The sequence below is a fragment of the Protopterus annectens genome, chromosome 7.part1 (genome assembly GCF_019279795.1).
Source record: "Protopterus annectens isolate FY-2018-M chromosome 7.part1, PAN1.0, whole genome shotgun sequence".
NCBI classification, from domain to species: Eukaryota; Metazoa; Chordata; order Ceratodontiformes; family Protopteridae; genus Protopterus; species Protopterus annectens.
The window spans coordinates 139,991,131-140,011,812 of NC_056740.1; the positions used below are offsets into that span (position 1 = coordinate 139,991,131).

Below are 20,682 nucleotides of genomic sequence, written 5' to 3' on the forward strand. Positions count from 1 at the left end.
TAACTTTTAGTGTCTGTAGCACTGTTTCTGTTTTCCAAAAGGGATGCTAAGAACAAAGACCCTCGTAATGCCTCCAAAAGGGAGAAGCAGGTCATTCATTTTTCTCCATAACCAGGGAGCTGTCTGAGATGCATGCTGCTAGTACTGTGGGCAAAATTCTCTCCTGCCGTAATGGATCAGCTAACTTCACCCACAGTATTTACACATATGCACGCATGTGTATATACAGTAAACTCTCACTTAACCAGAACTCAAGCAACCAGAAAAAAATCAAAGAAATACAGTACAGTATGAACAATTCAGTTTATCATGTGTTGCACTTTCCCCCCACAGAAACATACCTTATATAGAGTTTTAAAAGGAAGACACAAATAAATTCCCTCTCTCCCCAACCAGAGAACAAGTCAAACTGCTAAAATGTCAACATTCACTCCATACTCGCTCAGTATGCATCAGATTACACATTCTCTCCGATCTCTCACAGAGTCTCTTCAACCTTCATACATGCACTCACTTTCTCCGCTCTCACACAGACACTTTTCAGCTTTCATACAGCTCTCTGATCTCTCTCACACTCCAGCTTTCACACATCTCTACGATCTCTCATACATGCATTCACACTCTCTCTCTACCCCTCTCTATTCAGTTCCAATCCACTCAGCATGCCATGGTTTCTAGTGGAAATTCAAGTTTAAAATATTATTCCAGCCAGGATTTTAATTACTGTATTTCTATATTAAAATCAAATCAATACAGTGTTTATGGTATAGTATAGGGTACAGTGTCTGTCAGGTGAATTCTGTAACCCCCTGATATGACTGACTGCACCCACTTGTCTTGAGTTAGGTCTTGCCAGGCTTTGGGGTACAGTGAGAGCCTTCCCCCGACTGCCTCCAGAGGCGGGCAGCCGGGCAACCCTTCAGGGATGCTGAAAGGGCTTCTCAGAGAAGGATTCTCTGCTGCCCTGGTTCTGCGGACCCCCTCTGCCACGAGGGCAGCGTAATAAATAGTTACTCTCAGCCAACCAGAAGTTACACTTATCCAGCACCTACCAATCCCCATAAGTACCAGTTATATACATATATTAGATATATATATATATATATATTAGATATACACACACACACACACACACACACACCACTAATATAACTTTTCTAAACTCACCTTCCACAGGGCATTCAAATGGCTTGGTACCAAGATGAGTTATACTATGACCCTTAAGGTGTTCAGCCCTGGTGAATGACTTGCCACAGCCATCTACCCGACATGTGAATCTTCTGTCATCTTCATGTTTCCTTTAAGCAAACAGACTGTTTACTACCTATTTCATGTAAAAAGGAAGCAATCGACTATTTATTTAATAAAACAGAAATTTACTAAACAGTTATCCATTTTTTATTTCACTAAGCATCAAATGTGGCTGATTTGATCTGTTTGCAGGCTTTACATTTAACCAAATACATTAAATGCACAGAAGCTCAGCCAAGTTTAAAAACAGATGCATCAGACGAAGCAGAGCTGCATGTGGTATAAAAAGAAGTTATGTACCCACCATAACGTTCTATGTTAGTTGTCTTCTTCTCGCCTTCTTTCTTGCTGGTTGGTTGGGTTCGGAGCCGATCCTCGGCCATCTTCAATAGCTTGAGAGCTGTTTACTGGCTTGAGGCTTACCCTATATCCCATGATGCCTGGCACTAGTTACACAGATCACGTTTAAAAAAGCTATTCCAGACATAACTAAGGAAGAATTCTGCCCTAGAAGCCCCTTGGGGCCCAACTGTGAAGCTATCTAAGCAGAAAAAGACAACCAGAGAAGGTTCAGCCAATGAAACCTGAAAAGGGGAGCTCCTCCCGATCCACTAGGATAGAGGGATGGACGGTGGGAAGCAAGAAAGAAGGCGAGAAGAAGACAACTAACATGGAACGTTATGGCAAGTACATAACTTCTTTATGTTAAGTTGTCGATCTTGCCTTCATTCTTGCTGGTTGGGGCAGCGTCCCTAGCACCTACTATCCTGGGTGGCTCATTGGAACAGACTCTTCAGAACAGTGGAACCAAAATCAGCTCTGTTTCTGGAAATCATGTCCAGTTTATAATGAGAAATGAAGGTGTGTGGGCTAGCCCACGTGGCAGCTGCACAGATAGATTCCATGGGCAACCTAGATTGAAAGGCCACAGAGGTGGCCAATGCCATAGTAGAGTGGCCTTTTGGTTTGAAAGATAGTTCTTTGTTTCTCAGCTGGTAAATGAAAGAAATAGTGTGAGACAACCACCTAGATAATGTTACCTTTGAGACTGGAAGGCCCTGTCTGCCCTCAGCATAGGAAAGGAAGAGTTGGTCGGACTTCCTGATGTCCTTTGTCCTATGCAAATAAAAACACAGTTGTCTGTGGACATCTAACTGGTGCAATTTATATTCTGCCTTATTGGTGTGATTAGGAAAGAACACAGGAAGGTCTATGGACTGATTTAAATTATTTTGTGAACAAACCTTAAGACGGAAGGAAGGATTGGTCCTTAGAGTGACCCTATCATTATGAAAAACTAAGTATGGAGGACGAATAGATAGAGCCTGAAGCTCCGAAACACATCTGGCAGAAGTAATGGCTACCAGAAAAAGAGTCTTCCAGGATAAAAACTTCATGGAGCAAGATGCTGCAGGTTCAAAAGGTGACAAGATTAGGGAAGCTAGCACTAAATTTTGATCCCACGGAGGTGGGGGGACCCTGATTGGGGGCCTAAGCAAAGTGGTTCCTTTGAGGAAGGATTTACACAGCTTATGAGACATAATGTTGTTAGAAGACAACCCAACGTGAACATTTGAAATGAAAGCTAACTGAACTCTGATTGTAGCAGAAGCGGAACCAGAATGAAAGAGTTCCGCTAAAAATTCCAAAATCTCGTGGACAGGGGCTGAAAAGGGATCTATGTTCTTAGCCTCTGCCCAGCAAGAAAAACGTTTCCACTTGCTAGCATAGGTTTTTCTAGTTGTGGATTTGAGCGATGAGATAATTTCCCGCACAGAGGAGGAAATATTAGGAAGCCTGGCTAAGGTTGGAAGTGGAGTAACCAAGCTGTGAGCTGGAGAGTTTGAAGGGATCATGCAGTCTGCCCGAATGATGAATCAGTAGATCTGGAATAGGATCCAGAATCCAAGGCTGCTCGAAAAGGCAATGATGCAGGAATGGGAACCATATCTGTCGAGGCCAGTAAGGGGCAATGAGGATCACACTGCAACCCAACGCAGTTGCTCTCTGTATGAGTTTGGGTATTAGAGGAAACGGAGGGAAAGCGTAGAGAAGTCCTTGAGGCCAATCGTGGAATAGAACATCTCTGGGGGAGTGGCTGGGAAGTGGAAGAAGGGAGAAGAAATTGCTGCACTTGCTGTTGAAAGGTGTGGCAAACAGGTCGCAGCAAGGCTGCCCCCATTTGCAAAAGATTTGTTCCGCAATTACCTGGTTCAGAGACCACTCGTGAGGCATGAGAATTGCTCTGCTGAGCCTGTCTGCAATGACGTTGGAACTCCCAGGGATGTGCGTTGCGATAAGAAAAAGTTGGGAAAAGATCGCCCACTGCCAGAGTCTGAGTGCTTCTCGACATACAGGATAGGACCTGGTTCCACCCTGCTTGTTGATGTGCCACACCACTGACATATTGTCTGTTTGAATTGCAATGGTCCCAGGAGGGAGAGAGTCCTGAAGGGCATGCAACGCTAAAAGCACGGCTCTCATCTCAAAGACATTTATATGCAAATGGTACTCGTGAGGCTGCCAGGTGCCTTGGACTGTCATGCCCTGATAATGCCCCCCACCCTATCAGGGAGGTGTCCGTGGTTACTGTGGCGATTGGAGGGGATAGCACAAATGGGGAGACCATCCACCAAGCAAGGTGTCTCTTGCATGCTTCTGTGATCATAATCTTGTGAGACATGGGAAGCTGTTGGAAGGACCACTGTGTGAATAGAAGCCACTGGAGGATTCTCATGTGAAAGCGGGCCAGGGGAACAAGAATAATTGCTGATGCCCACCCAGTGTTCGGAGGACGGACCTGGCTTGAATCGTTCTGCATGTTAATAAAATCTGTACTTGTTGGCGCATTAGTGATACCCTGTCTGGTGGAAGGTTCACAAACATGTTCCTGGTATTTAGATTTGCGCCTATATAAGTGATATGCTGACAGAGCAACAATGCAGATTTTTCGAAATTTATTGTGATACCTAGCCCGGAACAAGTTTTGATAGTGTAGTCCCTGGCTTGCAGGAGGTGATGCCTGGTGGAAGCAGTGAGGAGCCAGTCGTCTAGATATGGAAACAACTGGAATCCCTGATGTCTCAGGTGAGCCGTAACCACTGCCATGCATTTGGTGAACACCCTGGGGGCTGTGGTGAGACCAAAGGGCAGGAGCTCTGAACTGATAGTGAATGGCCCCCAACCGGAAGCGAAGGAATCTTCTGAAGCGCCTGTGCATTTTGATGTGGTAGTACGCATCCTGAAGATCTGTAGAGCACATCCAACTGCCCTGACCCAGGAAGGGTAGAATGGACTGTAGCGTGACCATCCGAAACTTTGTTCTTTGTACAGATCTATTTAATCTGCTGAGATCCAGAATGGGTCTCCAGTCCACTGTCTTTTTTGGTACCAAAAAGAACCTTGAGTAAGTTCCGGATCCGAGCTGGTCTGCCGGGACTTCCTGGATGACTCTTTTGTGTAGCAGCTTTGAAATCTCTATGGCTGCTTGTTCCCTTAGATTGGGTGGAACATCTGGAAGGGACTTGTTTGACTGTAACGGGGGTTGAGCGAAGGGAATTCTGTAACCCCCGGAAATGATCGACTGTACCCACTTGTCTTGAGTTGGGTCTTGCCAGGCTTTGGGGTACAGTGAGAGCCTTCCCTCGACTGCCTCCAGAGGCGGGCAGCCGGGCAACCCTTCAGGGATGCTGAAAGGGCTTCTCAGAGAAGGATTCTCTGCTGCCCTGGGTCTGCGGACCCCCTCTGCCACGAGGGCGGCGTCTGTTTTTGTTCCCTCCTCTGCCCCTGGAGGGGAACTCACCATGTGTGTGTCAGGCAAGGCTCCCTGGGATTTCCGGAACCACATCTTTCCACTCTTCTGACCCTTGGGGTATGGTCTAGAAGGAGTGGAAAAATGGACTCCCACAGCAGAGAGTCTCGCCTTCTTGTTCACACCTGGTTAGGGTGTCCTTCACCTGTTATCCGAAGAGAGCAGAACCATCAAAGGGGGTATTGGTGAAAGATGCTCTGAAGGGCTCAGCAAAATTACATAGCCGCATCCATGCGTGCCTCTTAAGGGCAACGCCTGTGCCTGCGGCTCCACGCGCACCATCGGCTGCATAAGAAATGAGCCTCATGGAGGAGTTAACAACTGAATTCAGAGTCGCCACCTGGTAGGCCGCCTTAGCTTGAGCCCCCTCAGCTGATGGATCTTGGAGGGTATCTCCAAGCTCTTTAAGAAGATCCCTCTGAAGGCGGGTGAAATGGCAGAAATAATTCAGAGACCTCATGGAGAAGGTCGCTGAAGCAAACATTCGCTTTCCATATCTGTCCATAGTCCTAGACTCCTTGTTAGGGGGATGGACAGATGAAGTTTCTGCCAACTCCTTCTTTGTGGCTGCTGCTACCACCATGGCATCAACAGGTACGCCCTTAGTCAAAAACTGTTTGTCCCGAGGTGCAGTTATAAATTTAGCAGGTCTCCATGGGGTTGGTTCCGCTGTGTCTGGAGCTGACCACGCCTTCCGAGCCACCACAGACATAAGTGGGTCAAAAGGCGGAGACACCCAGGAGGTGGAAGGTCGGGAACCAAACGCGTCCAGGAATACCAACTCATCCTTGGAAGGGGCTAGGGTATTCCAGTTACCCCCTCTGCCTAAGCATTTCCAAAATGTCTGAAAAGGAGACATCTTCAGAGGGGGATCTCTGGGACTCTTCCGAATCCTCTAAGTCAGTATCTGATGTGACAGACTCAGGGGAGTAAACATGCTTCCTCTTGCACTTCCTCTTACGAGGTGACTCCTCTGAGTGATCAGGGGAGGCCTCGGAAGAGGAAGAAACACGCAAGGGGGTGCTCAGGAGCGCTGGTTCCCCATGCTTGGGGTCTGGAGGAGGGGCAGACGCAGGCACCATGGGGAGAGGAGCCGATGGGGTTGACCATGGGACTGACTCGGGGGGCCAGTACACTCCTCATGACCTCGAAGGCGCACCCGCCCAGACGCAGAGAAGACTCCGGCTCCGAAGAAATCGGAATTCCTCTCCGCACCGAGGAGGGCGGCTCTGAAGAAATCGGAATTCCTCTCCGCACCGAGGGGGACGGCTCCGAGGCCGATGTAGGAGCCGAGCTCACCTGCGCCGAAGCTCCGAGGGGGAGAGCGGGGTCGGACAAGGGTCCTATGCCACTCACCCCCCCCTCGGAGCCGACGAAGGAGTCTCAGCGCCCAGATCCCTCCAAAGACGGTGCAATGGAAGGGATCGGAGCTGATAACGGTACCGAAGGAGAAGGTATCGGAGCCGAAGATTCCATGAGTCCAACCCCAACAAACGCCAGCTCCAAGCTCAAGAGAGGAGTCGGAGGAGGAATCTCTGCAGAAGTGGATGGAGCAGACACCTGATGAGGGGGGCTGGACAACATTTTCGCTAGGGCCTGCGATTTCAGCAGCCTACTGACCACTCTCTCCAAGTCCTGATCTGAAAGTCTAGAGAACCGAGAGGAGTGAGAGGACCTATGACTGCACTCTGATTGAAGCAGAGGCGACCGTGGAGCCAAGCATATCGACTCCACGGAGGAAGACCTAGATCTCTTTCGACTCCCAGACGGCTCCGAAGTACCTGTTGGAGCCGATTGGGAGGGAGGCACATCAGCTCCAGCCAGAGCCGAGGTGGATGGTGGACTTTCACCCACTGACAGCTCAGAACTGGGAGACGAAGACTTGGGTGGCTTGGAGGATTTCACAGGCTGAACCTTGGCTGGTAAATCCTGGGGCTTGAGCAAACCCCGGAGTATTAACTTATTTTTGCGCAATGCAGGACTCTTGGGCTGAAAACATGACAAACCGAACTAGAGTCCTGCAGGTGCACTGTGCCCAGACAATAGACACAAGAAGTGTGACCATCTGTCAGAGACATCTTCTGACAGCATGAGTCACACTTCTTGAATCCGGACACTTTAGGATTCTTGGACAGGTTTACACACGCACACACCAAGGTAAAACACTCACACACACAACAAGAAAAAAACAAGTTAGCAGGTATAACTAATTAAACTATACAGCTAACACACACTAAATACGTTTACTACTACTAAAAACTTTTTTTTTTTTTTAAAAACTAGACAAAGACAAATTAGCCTCTAATTTAAACGGCTACCGCAAAAGGGAAGGGAGGGGGAGGGGTGGGGAAAACTCTCTAAGTAAAACTAGTTTTGAATAAAAAAACGGGGGATAGATACTATGTAAAGAATCTACCTAGGGTAATAGTACAATTTAAGGAATTCGGTACACAAATAAGGGATAAAATCTAGTGAAAATAGAAAAATACAAAAAAGCATACGAGCCTGGGCCAGTAAGACAACCTCGCAGTCTGAAGTGGCAAACGAGATCTGGGTAACTAACGCCAGGCGTCATGGGATATAGGGTAGCCTCGAGCCAGTAAACAGCTCTCGAGCTATTGAAGATGGCAGAGTCGGAGCTGAGGATCGGCTCCGAACCCAACCAACCAGCAAGAATGAAGGCGAGATAGACAACTTAACATGAATTGCTTACACAGCAACAACCATGTTTCTGTACTTTGTTGCATATATTTTATATGTCGCAAAGGGCATGGTTTAGAAAGGATCTACTCTATCTCAGGTTACACCCCCAATTTAACTGAAGTGAAACACGAAAACGAAAATTTCAGGAGTCGGCCGACCGGCATTTGCGAACTGCTTCTGCTTCGGGCACTACACGGCAAGAAAGACTGATGTAATGGCGTCGGCTACATGCTTTATACCCCTGACTACCTGACGTCACGGAAGATGAGACAGCAACCGATGCAGGACCCAAGACTTTGATAATCAGGCTGACTGAAGGCTACCTGCAAGCAGATAACCCAAATGTAATGACTGCAACAGTGAAACACGAAGAACATCACAGTAAAAGGACCAGTCGGAGCCAGTCCTGTTAAGGGCATAGCCTGTCCAATATCACCCCGGAGAGCAAGTGCAGTCATACAAGTGGGGAAGGTGGGTGGGAAGGAATACTGCAACATGGAAGAGAAGGACATCTACGGTTATGATAAGATTTTACACAACTTTCCTATGTCCTTCTATTCCGATGTTGCAGTACTCTACCTGTGAGTGAGTGTAAAAGCTCACTTAGAATTGGGTGGTGACGTATATGAAGTTTCCAGGAATCTGTGTAGGATAGCCCTGGCAAACCCCACCCTGGCTCTGGAGATATGTTCCAGTTTGTAGTGTTTGGTGAAAGTGTGAACTAAGGACCAAGTGGTTGCTTCAAGTATGGAGTTGGTGTCTAACCCTTTAACGAAGGCTCCAGAAGAGGCTATTGCTCTGGTGGACTGGGCCTTGACATTGCCCTGCAAGGTCTTACCATGGTATAGGTAGTAGAAGGAAAATCAAGGCTGAAAAGTCTGTTTGCTCACAGCTTTCGCCAAAGTCCTGGAGCGGAAGGGACAAACAGCTGGTCTGATTTTCTAAAGGATTTGGTTTTATGAAGCTAAAACCTAAGTTGTTTGTGGATGCCTAGGGAATGTAGCACTCACAAACTATCCCCTTGTGCAGTAGGGAAGAAGGTGGGCAGGTAGATGGGCTTGTTCAAGGATAGGTCATTCACTACTTTGAGAATGAATGACTGGTTTGTCCTGAGGGTTACCCTGTCCAGGTGGAAGATTAGGAAAGGTGGTGTAGCCATAAGAGCTTGCAATTCCAAAACCCTTCTGGCAGAGGTCAGAGCTACCAACAATACAGTTTTCCATGTGCAAACTTTTAAGGTGGCCTTGTCTGCTGGTTCAAAAGGGGCTAGAGTGAGTTTTTCTAGGACATAATTTAGGTCCCAAGGAGAGGGAGACAGTTTCTTGGGTGGTCTTAAGTGTAATACAATTTTGAGGAAACGTTTGGAAGGGAGTCTGGATGCAAGGGGTGGATCCAGGGGGAGGCAGGCCGAGACAACAAACAGGTGTGCCTTCAGAGATGAGTAAGACAACCCTGTCTACATGAGTTTACACAGGTATGACAGGATAAGAGGCATATCGCTTTCCAGCGGGGCCAACTGTCTTTTGTGACTCCAAATAGAAAACCTTTTCCATTTAGAGAGATAGGACTTCCTTGTGTTGGGTTTCCTGGCCTCCTGCAGGACAGTGAGCACGTCCTCGTTATATAGGTGTCTGAAGGGGATCAGAATCCTATCAGCCACAGGGTGAGGTGCATGGTTTGTCACTGTGGGTGTATCAGAGTCCCCTTGTTCTGTGTGAGCAGGTCCACTGAAGGGGGTAACGTGTGTTGATTGCCCTTAGACAGGTGACGAGGGAACCAGTGCTGTCTTGGCCTGTAGGGAGTCACCAGCAAGATTTTGGGAGAGTCCTGCTAAATTTTCAGCAGGACCCTTTGTATCAATGGGGGGGGGGGTGCACACAGGAATTTCCCCTTCAAGGTTATTGAGAAGGCATCTCTTGCTAATGCCTTGGGGTCTGGTGTCCTGGTGTAGTAGCCAGGAAGCTGCCCGTTTATGGAGGAGGTGAAGAGGTCTATTTGTGGAATACCCCACCTGTGGACCATAATCAAGACATTTCCTTACAGCATAAATTTGTGGTTGTTTGAAATGGTTCTGCTTAGGTAATTTGCCTGGGAGTTGTGCAGGGATGGGATGTAGACTGCCTGAAGGGTGATCCCCTGTGAGGTGGCCAGTTCACATACCCACAGAGCTAGCCTGCATAGAAGGTAGGATTTGGTCCCTCCCTACTTATCGAGATACCACAGAACTGTGGTGTTGTCTGTGAATATCTTAAGAGGGCCCAGCTCCAGGTAGGGCTGGAAGGCCTGTAGAGCAAGGAGGATGGCTCTCATTTCTCTCATGTTTATGTGATCTAGTTTGTCTCTGTCCACAAACCTTGTACTTTCCTTTCGTCCAGGGTCGCTACTCAGCCCATGTCTGAAGCATCTGTGTACATGGTCTGGGAGGGAGAGGGTGTTTTGTAGAGGCAGTCCTGGGTTTTGGGCTACCTGAGCCACCCACCATCTCAGTTCCTGATGCAAGCAGGGAAGCAGCGGGATCCTGAACTCTAGTGGGTGGGATTGTTGGGTCCACACCAATCGGAGGTACCACTGAAGTTTCCTCATGAGCATCCTTGCTAGGGGCAGCATGCAAATAGTAGATGCCATGTAACCTAGAAGCCTCAGAAATGGACTTGCAGTCAGTTCTGTTGATTGTAGAGCAGTAAGAAGGTGGTTTTCTGCTGGAAGAAAGGTCTTCATGAGCTCTGTCCTGATCCTGCAACCCAGGAAGACAATATCCTTCGTGGGGTTGAGGTGGAATTTTGGGAACTTGATCATGAACCCTAGAGACTGTAGGATTACCAGAAGGTCCCGGGACTGACGGAGGAGAGTTTCCTTGTCTTTTCCTGGATTAGGAGGTTGTCTAGGTAAGGGAATAACTGAATTCCCTTTTCCCTGTAGTAGGTGATGACTGGAGCCAGGCACTTTGTAAATATCCTAGGGGTGGCAGAAAGCCCAAAAAGCAAGGCACAGAAAGTACAGTTGTGTACACTTACCATAAATGTAGATGTTAGAGTGTATTCACTGTTGCAGTCATTACATTTGGGTATAATCTACTGGCAGGTTGCTCTCAGTCGGCCTGAATTCCAAAGTCTTGGGTCCTGCGTCGGTTGCTGTCTTCTCTTCCATGACGTCAGGTCGTCAGGGGTATAAAACATGCAGCCGACGCCATTTTCTTTAGTTTTTCCTGCCCCCGATGTCAGGTGCCCCCAAAAAGGTAGCAATATTCTAAACATTTAAATACATATACATGCATCAATATAAACTTTACCTTCATCTACAAGCAAATACATCACATAGATTGCAGAAGATAGAGAAGGGGAGATAAACTGTAGAATGACAGGGGGATACCTGGACTGCAACAGTGAATACACTCGAACATCTACATCTATGGTAAGTGTACACAACTGTACTATGCTCTTCGTGTTTCATTGTTGCAGTCATTACATTTGGTTAGAATCCCAAAGCTATGGTTGGGAGGCTGGAGCTAAATAGCATTAGGTGAGGCTATAAGGCCGTGTAGCACTACAGTGGCAAAGCCTGCTCTGGACTTAGAGAGGCAAATGGTAATGCTTTGTAAAGGTGTGAACAGAACTCCAAGTAGCAGCGTCTAGAATGTCCTTGGTTGGTACTCCTCTGAGAAAGGCTGCTGATGTAGCTGCAGCCCTGGTGGAATGAGACCTAATGCCCTTGGGCTCCGGTTTGCCATGGTGTAAGTAGCAGAAACGGATGCAATGGCTTATCCACTTTGAAACTGTCTGCTTCGAGACAGCCTTTCCTTCTGATTCTGCAGCATATGACACTAGTAAATGCTCAGTTTTTCTTAGAGCTTTAGTCCTGCTCAAGTAGAATCTTAGTTCTCTGTGTTGTGTATGTCCAAGGAATGCAGAAATCTCTCCCCTTAGTTCTGCGGATTTGGATAAAAAGTTGGCAGATGAACTGTTTGGTTAAGAGCCACACCGGAAAGGACCTTAGGCGTAAAAGTAGGATTTGTCCTCAGAGACACCCTGTCTGGGTAAAATATGATAAAAGGCTCTACAGCCATGAGGGCCTGTAGCTCTGAAACTCTTCTTGCTGAAGTAATTGCTAGAAGCAGAGCTGTCTTCCATGATAAGAACTTTATATCAGCGGTAGCAGCTGGTTTAAATGGAGGTAGGGTGAGTTTTTCCAACACATAATTGAGGTCCCATGCAGGCAATGGTGATCTTCTAGGAGGCCTTAATTTTTTGGCTCCTCTAAGATACTGCTTTAGTAAAGGATGAGAAAAGATCGGTGGCTCTGTACTGTAATGAGCCAAAATGGCAGAGGCATGGATTTTGATTGATGAGAAAGATAGGCCTTTGTCAAGCATCTCGGTTAAGTATTGTAATATCTGAGGAATATGCGGTTCTGCTACATCAGTTCCTTGTGCTTGATTCCAGGCACAGAATCTCTTCCATTTGTCAGCATGAGTTTCTACTACTAGGCCTTCTGGCTTCCAAAATGACATCCATCACAGCTTTATTGAGAGGTGTCGTCTGTATGATTACAGGATTAGCCATGCTGCCAGGTTCAGAGTCTGTAGTTGATTGTGCAGGATCTGATTGTTTTGCTGGGACAGTAGTTGTGGTTTTTGAGGCAAGGTCCAAGCTGGGTATTGAGACAAGTTCCTTAGGACTGGGTACCAGTATTGGCGGGGCCAGTCCGGGGAAATTAATACCATCTTTGGCTTCTCTTGTCTGACTTTTAGGACCACCTTGGGTAGAAGAGGCAGAGGAGGAAAGGTGTAAACTGATAGGTTTTTCCAACTGAAGGATTGGGCATCCACTTCCCATGCTTGTCTGTGATAAGTCCTTGTGCAGAATCTTTTCAGTTGATAATTTTGAGGAGAGGCAAATAGGTCTATGTCTGGGCTCCCCCATTTCTCTGCTATCATGCTGAAGACTTGTGGATTTAGTTTCCACTAGTGAGGATCCATAAGGTTTCTGCTTAAATCGTCTGCCAGAGTGTTTTGTATTCCTGGCAGGAATTGAGCTTGAAGATTTGGTAGGTCAAAGCTGTGTGCCACAGTGCCATGGCTAATCTGCAAAGGGGGTATGAGTGTGTGCCCCCTTGCTTGTTTATATACTATATGACTGTGGTGTTGTCGGTCTTTATCAGCAGTTGTCCTGGATGAAGTAAGTCCCTGAAGGCTGTTAGGGCATTTTAAACAGCTAGCATCTCTTTCTGGTTGATATGTAGATGCATTTGATTTGGTGCCGATATGCCCTGAATGAATCTTCCTGCCATGTCGGCCCCCCAGGCATAATCTGATGCATCTGTTAAGGTTTGGCTGGCAGGGGGTAGAGTGAAGGACCATCCCATGTTTTGGTGACAGGCTTTTGCCCACCATAGAAACTCCTGTTGCAGGCAGGGGATGAGAGGAAAGTACAGTTTTGTACCTACCATAAATGTAGATGTCCGAACAGGAATGCATCTGCAGTCCTTACAAATGGGTTGTCCTGTCGTCAGGCAGCCCTTCGGTCGGCCGGATTCCAAAGTCTGGGTCTGGCCTCGGCTGGTGTCGCACTTCACCCGACGTCATAGCTGCAGTTCTTCGGGTATAAAGGCATCAGCCGACACCATTTTCCTCAGTGTTTCTTGCCCCAGATGCCAGTTGCCCTCTTGGATAGCTAAATTTTGGATAAATGCCAATGTTTCCAAATAGTAGAAGGCAAACACAAAAAATAAGCATGTATGTACATATATACAAACAAATACACCATAAGAGATCCCCCCCAGCTAGCTATTAGATGGGCAAATACGCTAGGAATAGCAGAGAGGGAAGGAGGGTGGGTAATCCTGACTGCAGATGCATTCCTGTTCAGACATCTACATTTATGGTAGGTACAAAACTGTACTATGTCCTTCAAGGATGCATCTGCAGTCCTTACAAATGGGTAGAATACCATAGCCAAACTAGGGAGGAGGAAGAAGAAATTATGGTGTAGTTAGGATCCCTTGCAAAACAGCAGTGGCAAACCCTGCTCGGGATCTAGAGTATAAAGGTAAGTTATAATGCTTGGCAAATGTATGCACGGAGGTCCAAGTAGCAGCCTCTATAATGTCCTTGGTAGCCACTCCTCGTAAGAAAGCTGTGGTAGTGGCTGTAGCCCTTGTAGAATGAGGCCTTATGTTCTGTGGAGTTTGCTTTCCATGGAAGGAGTAACAGAATCTGATGCAATTTCCTATCCACTTGGAGATTGTCTGTTTTGACATTGCTTTTCCTTCCCTTCCTGTTGCATATGCTACCAGAAGCTGGTCAGTTTTTCTATTGCTCTTGGTTCTGTCCAGGTAGTAACGCAACTGTCTATGTACATCCAAAGTATGCAGCAGTCTTTCCCCCCTGTTCTGTGGATTGGGGAAGAAGGTAGGTAGGTGGATAGCCTGGTTTAAAGACACTCTGGATACCACCTTATGCATAAATGTAGGATTTGTTCTCATGGACACTCTATCTTGATGGAAGATTAGGAAGGGTTGTACTGCCATTAAAGCCTGTAGCTCAGAAACCCTTCTTGCTGAGGTAATTGCCAGCAGAAAAGCAGTTTTCCAGGATAGGTGTTGAAGATCTGCTGTTGCTGCTGGTTCGAAAGGGGGGAGTGTCAATTTTTCTAGCACAAAGTTCAAGTCCCATGCTGGCAATGGTGGTTTCCTAGGAGGTTTTACATTTTTAATTCCTCTCAGAAACTGCCTGAGTAGAGGATGCGAGAAGACAGGTGGATCGAAGCTGTATTCTGCAGAAATAGCTGATGCATGTATCTTGATGGAGGAATAGGACAGGCCTGTATGGAGAAGCTATGCCAAATACTCCAGGATGTTGGCAATGTCTACCTTTGACACATCTTTTCCCCTTTCAGTACTCCAAATGAGAAACCTTTTCCATTTTCCTGCATAGTTCCTTCTTGTTGAAGGTCTGCGGGCCTCAAGGATAATGTCTTTAACCCTTTGGGATAAATCTGGGTTAGTTGCTCTTATGTAATGTTCCAGGCAGTCAGCTGCAGAGTTTTCAGGTTTGGATGCAGGGTGTTGTAGCCACTCTGAGTTAACAGCAAAGGAATCAGGGGTAGTGTCCACATTTGCCCCCGAGACATGCTCCTCAGTAATGGGTACCAATGTTGTCTTGGCCAGTCTGGAGCTATCAGAATGATCCTTGGACGTTCCTCTTTGATTTTCAATAGCACCTTGTGCATCAAAGGGAGAGGTGGGAATGCATATGCTGTCAGGCCTTTCCAACTGAAGGATAGAGAGTCCACCTTCCAAGCAAGTGGGTGGTACGTCCTTGTGCAGAATTTCTTGAGCTGGTGATTGAGTGGGGATGCGAATAGGTCTATTTGTTGCAGTCCCCATTTCCTTGTGATGACCTTGAAGATGTCCGGGTGTAGCATCCATTCGTGAGCATCCGAGGTAGTTCTGCTTAATATGTCTGCTAGGATGTTTTCTTTTCCCGGTACAAAAATTGCTTGTAACTGAATGTTGTAGCTCAGAGCCATATTCCATAGGTCCAGTGCCATCCGGCATAGAGGGTATGAATGAGTGCCTCCCTGTTTGTTGATGTACCACATGACTGTGGTGTTGTCTGTCCTTATTTATTTATTTAATTATTATTTATTTTATTTTACATTTGTTAACCGGGAAATTCCGACTGGACCAGGTCCATTTTCAGCGGAGGCCCGGGGAGAAAAGCTCCAACATCAAGTTATACAAATACAGTACATCCAGCATAATACACAAAACAGGTTACATCATGTATGCTGAGCATAGTAATATAACAAGAATTAATAAAAACACTCGTAAAAGATATAGAACATGGGTAAAAAGACAATGTCAGTCATACTTTTGTAAGAAAAGAAAATATATCAAGTAAGATTCTACAGTTAAAAGTACCCTTTCAGATGACCAAGCCTACAGGGGATCAGAGCTCCAGCATGTGATCAGAGAGGAATTTGGGGAGTTAATAGTAGTATGGGTAGGGTTATGTGATACAAGGGCATAACCATGTACTAAGAAGGTGAGATTTGAGGGAGTTTTTGAATATGGATGTGGAGGGGGCAGTGGACACAGATAGGGGAAGAGAGTTCCAATTTCTGGCAACGGTGTGGGAGTAGAGTGCTTTCCTGCATTATTGTTAGCCTTGGTGATGGAGAGGAGAGATTTTTCACTGGATCTTAGGTATCGGTTTGTAGTATAGATAGTAAGTAGGTTGGATAATGAGGGGGTTTTTTCAGGATATTTGAGAATATTGTAGGCTGTGCCCAGCTGGTGATAGTTAAGTAGCTGTGGTAGCTCAAGCCATTTTAGTTCTTTTAGTGCAGCACAGTGATGGGTTCTATAGGTTGAGTTAGTAGCAAACTTGGCTATTTTATTGTAGCATGATTCTAGTTTGTCTAGGTCACATTGTCTGATTTGGGTAAAGATTGGTGCTGCGTATAATAGAGTTGAGAGGAGGTGGCTTTGTGCAAGAGTGACTCTTGCTTTTGTGAGAGAAAGGACTTATGCCTGTATAGGGAGCCTAGTTTTTTGTGTACTAGTTTTATGGTATGTGAGATGTGAACATCAAAGTGGAGATTATTGTCTATTTCAATGCCCAGAAGTTTGGTGTGGTTAGAAGGGGAGATGGTGGTGCCGTCATTAGAGGTTATGGTAAAGGAGAGGGTTTTTTGATCTATTAGGGGTAAATAGTAGCAGTTTTGTCTTTTGGGATTTAGAATTAGTTGGATCCCAGATATCCATTTTCTACTGAGATAAAGGTATCTTGAGTGAGTGTGAGGGTGGTGGGAGATGAGGCGGAGCAGATCAGAGTTGAATCATCTGCATATTGTATGAGTGTGGCATGTTGTGTAGAGCATTTGAGGTTATTTGTGAAAATAGAGAACAACAGCGGGCCCAGTATAGAGCCCTGTGGGACACCTATGGTGGCTGGAAGTTGTGTAGACAGAGTTCCTTTCCACTGGACTGATTGTTGCCTGTCAGACAAGTAGCTTCTGAACCAGGCCATAGTAGAGGAGGTGAAGGATAATGATGTTAGTGAGTCTAGTAGAATGGAGTGGGAGACCATATCAAATGCTTTTGAGAGGTCTAGGAAAATGGCTGATACATATTTGTTATCATTCCTGTGAAGGTTTATATAATTAGTGAAAGATAAAAGGGCTGTGGTAGTGCTGTGATGTGGACGGAAACCGTGTTGTGTGGTAGATAGTAGATTGTGTGTGTTAAGAAATGTCATCACTTGCAAGTGGATGCATTTCTCAAGAATTTTGGATAAGGGGCAAAGGATGGCAATAGGTCGGTAGTTGGAGAATTCATAAGAATTACCTCCTTTATGGAGAGGAATGATGCGAGATACTTTCCAGAGTTTGGGTATGTATGATTCTAGTATGGAGCGGTTGATAAGGATGGAGACAGGATATGATAAGGAGTCACTAGCCATTGTTAGGTATGCAGCAGGTATGTTATCAGCTGCTAGTGTGGTTGGCTTTAGTTTTAGGAGGAGTTTTTTGATAGTTGAGGTGGGCACTGGTGATAGGCTGAAAGAGGGGGTGGTGTGGAATAGGTTATGTTGTGACTGAGGTAGAATGTTTTTGGTTATTTGACTGGACAGGACCATGATGGATTTAGTAAAATGGTTATTAAATTGAGAAGCTGTGTCTAGGGTATTGTTAGTAGAGAGGGGTGCTGGGGTTGTGGTTTTGCCTGGCTTTAGTAGGGAGTTAATGGCATGCCAGAATTTTTGTGGACTATTTGAATATTTCCTTTGGGCGCTAAGAAAATAGTTTTGTTTGTTTATTTTGGATTCAGCCTTGGCCTTGTTTCTAAGCTGTTGATAGTATTGTCTGGAGCTAGGGGTTTTGTCAGTTTTCCAGATTTTCCAGACTTTATCTCTAGCTTTTAGTAAGGCTCTGGTGTCTCTATTTAGCCAGGGTGTGGTTGGCTTTAACTCTGATCTTTCTGCTGGGAGCTAAACTATTAAGGATGTTAGAGAAGGTTGTATTGAAGTAGTCTACTGCCTGGTCTAACCCAAGTGTCCGTAGTGGTTCCCAGTTGCAGTGGCTTAGGACAGTATTTAGGTATCGTGGTGTAAGGTTACGGTCATCTCGTACAAATTTGTAGACTACTGGTTTGGGGTGATTGGAGTGTTTCTGGAGTAGGAAGGTGGGGAGATGATCACTTAAGTCATCTGGGAGGCAGCCTACTGTATAGTTTTGTTTGGGATAGTTGGTTAGTGTCCAGTCCAGTATGGATTCTCTCTTTGTTTTCTCATCTATTCTAGTTGGTTCTTTAATTAGTTGAGAGAACCCATATAGATTGATATGTGTAGAGGGGCTGCTGGAGTTACAGGTTGCCCAGTCAGTGTTAAGGTCTCCTAGTAGGATCGTTTCCTGAGGTAGATTGTCCTTTGTCCAGTGTAGGATGTCTTCTATTATGAGCGAGTTGTTGCCTGGAGGTATATAGCAGCATATTATATTAATCTTCTTGGTGTTTCTTATGGATAGGACAGAAAACAGGACTTCAGCAGTTTGAAAGGTGGGTGGTGTGGTGTGCAGGAGCTGGAGGTTAAGGGTGTTTTAAAGAGAATGGCTACTCCCCCTCCTTTCCTGTTTGTTCTAACAGAACTAAGTGTATTATACCCTGGGGAAGAGAGACTTCATCTTGGATACTGGGTGTAAGCCAGGTTTCTGTAATGGCAGTATATCAGGGTTGTAGTGGGCTATGAATGCATGTAGGTCTGTTAGCTTATTGGTAATACTTCTTATGTTGAGATTTAGGATTAGCAGGTCAGATGTTTGTCTAGCTGAGAGGGACCTGGATTTGGGTGAATGTCACCAGAGGTTAGCAGAATTTGTAGGAGTGTCAGTATGTGTTTTTAATATTAATTGTTTGCGAGCTTGGTCTATGAGAGTTTTTCTTAGTGTGATGAGATGGTGTAATTTTTGTTAGTGAGTAATATGTAGTTGTAAGATTTATGATTGTAGGGCAGATGTAGAAGTCTGCGTGAGTTTGAGAGGGTGGGCTAGTGTGGGTAGTGTGATAGCAGTTGTGCAACGGTAGATCTGTTTGTAAGGAAGTTAGGAAGGTTAGCGATAGCAGAGCTACTGATAGGGTTGTGAGTGTGGGTAACATGATACTACTTTGAGTGAGAAGTACAACTAGGATTCCTGGTTGGTTGTGTGTGAGGGTAGAGTTGTGTTGCCTGGGAATGTGTTTTGGGAGTGGGATATAATTGGATTGGGGGGTGGGGGGAGGTAGGATGAGTGGGTTGGGCTAGTTGTTAGGGAATTAGGGGTTGGACTACTGGTCAGGTGATTAGGGGTTAGAATTGGGGGCGGGTGGGAATAGGGGGCAGGGAGAGGAGCGGAGCAAGCCCGAGCGCAGCGAGGGCGAGCAAAGCGGGCTAACACCGACTCTAAGTGTTTCTTTAGGCTTTGGTAAGTATGTAATGTTAGCTTAAATTGTAATATGTTCAACTGAAATTTTAACTGTAATTTAATATGTTTGCACGAAGTTATAGGCTATGTTATGGGCACAGAGTATAATGTTCTGACATTCTTAAAAGGATATAAAATTAAAGCTGGGGTTAGTTACAGATGAAACAGGAGAGGAAAAGAAATGCTCTTTTATAGATTTGAGTATTTCTCAAAAGAAACTTGACTTTAGTTGGGGGGGGGGGGCACTAACTGGAGAGCAATATACAACTGTTTAGTCCTGGTGATGTACTCATCAGTACAGAGGTTTGACTAAGGAACTATACAGCAGAAATATACTAATACACTCACTAACATTTGTTTAAGTTAATGCAAGTAAGGTATTTTACTGTATAGACACTTGGAAGTTAAGCACCTACATTAGTATTTAGTCGTTTTAGTTGCAGGACAAGTGTCTGTGGGTGCCCAGTGCCAAGAGAAACAACTGAAATTTCTACTGCTTGATATGGGGGGCAGAGACCTGCTTGACCTGAAGGATGGTTTGGATTAATTAGTATTTAGTCGTTTTAGTTGTAGGACAAGTGTCTGTGGGTGCCCAGTGCCAAGAGAAACAATTGAAATTTCTACTGCTTGATATGGGGGGCAGAGACCTGCTTGACCTGAAGGATGGTTTGGATTAATTAGTATTTAGTCGTTTTAGTTGCAGGACAAGTGTCTGTGGGTGCCCAGTGCCAAGAGAAACAATTGAAATTTCTACTGCTTGATATGGGGGGCAGAGACCTGCTTGACCTGAAGGATGGTTTGGATTAATTAGTATTTAGTCATTTTAGTTGCAGGACAAGTGTCTGTGGGTGCCCAGTGCCAAGAGAAACAATTGAAATTTCTACTGCTTGATATGGGGGGCAGAGACCTGCTTGACCTGAAGGATGGTTTGGATTACTTGAATGCAAAAACCTTACAGTAGGATGATGACACACCAAGGGAGAAAAACAGCTGCTGTTGGATTTGAAACAAAAAAACAAAATGGCCAACTGCCCTTCTTGGAGGAATGGTCTGAAATTCTGGATTGCTAGTTTTACTGCCAGCATTTTCTTTTGATTTATGTGCAGGTGCAGCTGATCTGGAGTCCATAAGCCTTGTATGCACTTGTCCAGCATGTGGGCCCCCCAACCGAGGTCTGAGGCATCCGTTGTGATGGTTTGGCTTGGTTGAATGCTGTGGAAGGGCAAACCTGGGTTTGACTGGCATGCCTGAGCCCACCATAGGACCTCTTGTTTCAGGCATGGGATTAGTGGTATTTCGGTTTCTAGGCTGTGCCTGTGTTGAGACCATAAATTCTTCAGGTACCACTGTAGCTTTCTCATATGCAGTCTGGCATGAGGGACCAGGATTATGCAGGATGCCATGAAGCCCAAGGCCTGCAGTACTTTCCTTGCTGTTAGTTTGTTCTGCTTTGTTAAT

The 20,682-nt window shown here is 45.7% G+C and overlaps 1 protein-coding gene across 2 annotated transcripts in view; it reads right to left on the reverse strand.

Annotated features, from left to right (window-relative positions):
• ZXDC (ZXD family zinc finger C) overlaps positions 1 to 20,682 on the reverse strand; it is a 1,157,677-nt gene that overhangs the window by 951,643 nt on the left and 185,352 nt on the right. For both annotated transcript variants that reach the window (XM_044078595.1, XM_044078596.1), the window contains exon 4: positions 1,168 to 1,298. In XM_044078595.1, the coding sequence (XP_043934530.1) occupies positions 1,168 to 1,298 (131 nt within the window). The remainder of the gene's footprint in view (positions 1 to 1,167; positions 1,299 to 20,682) is intronic.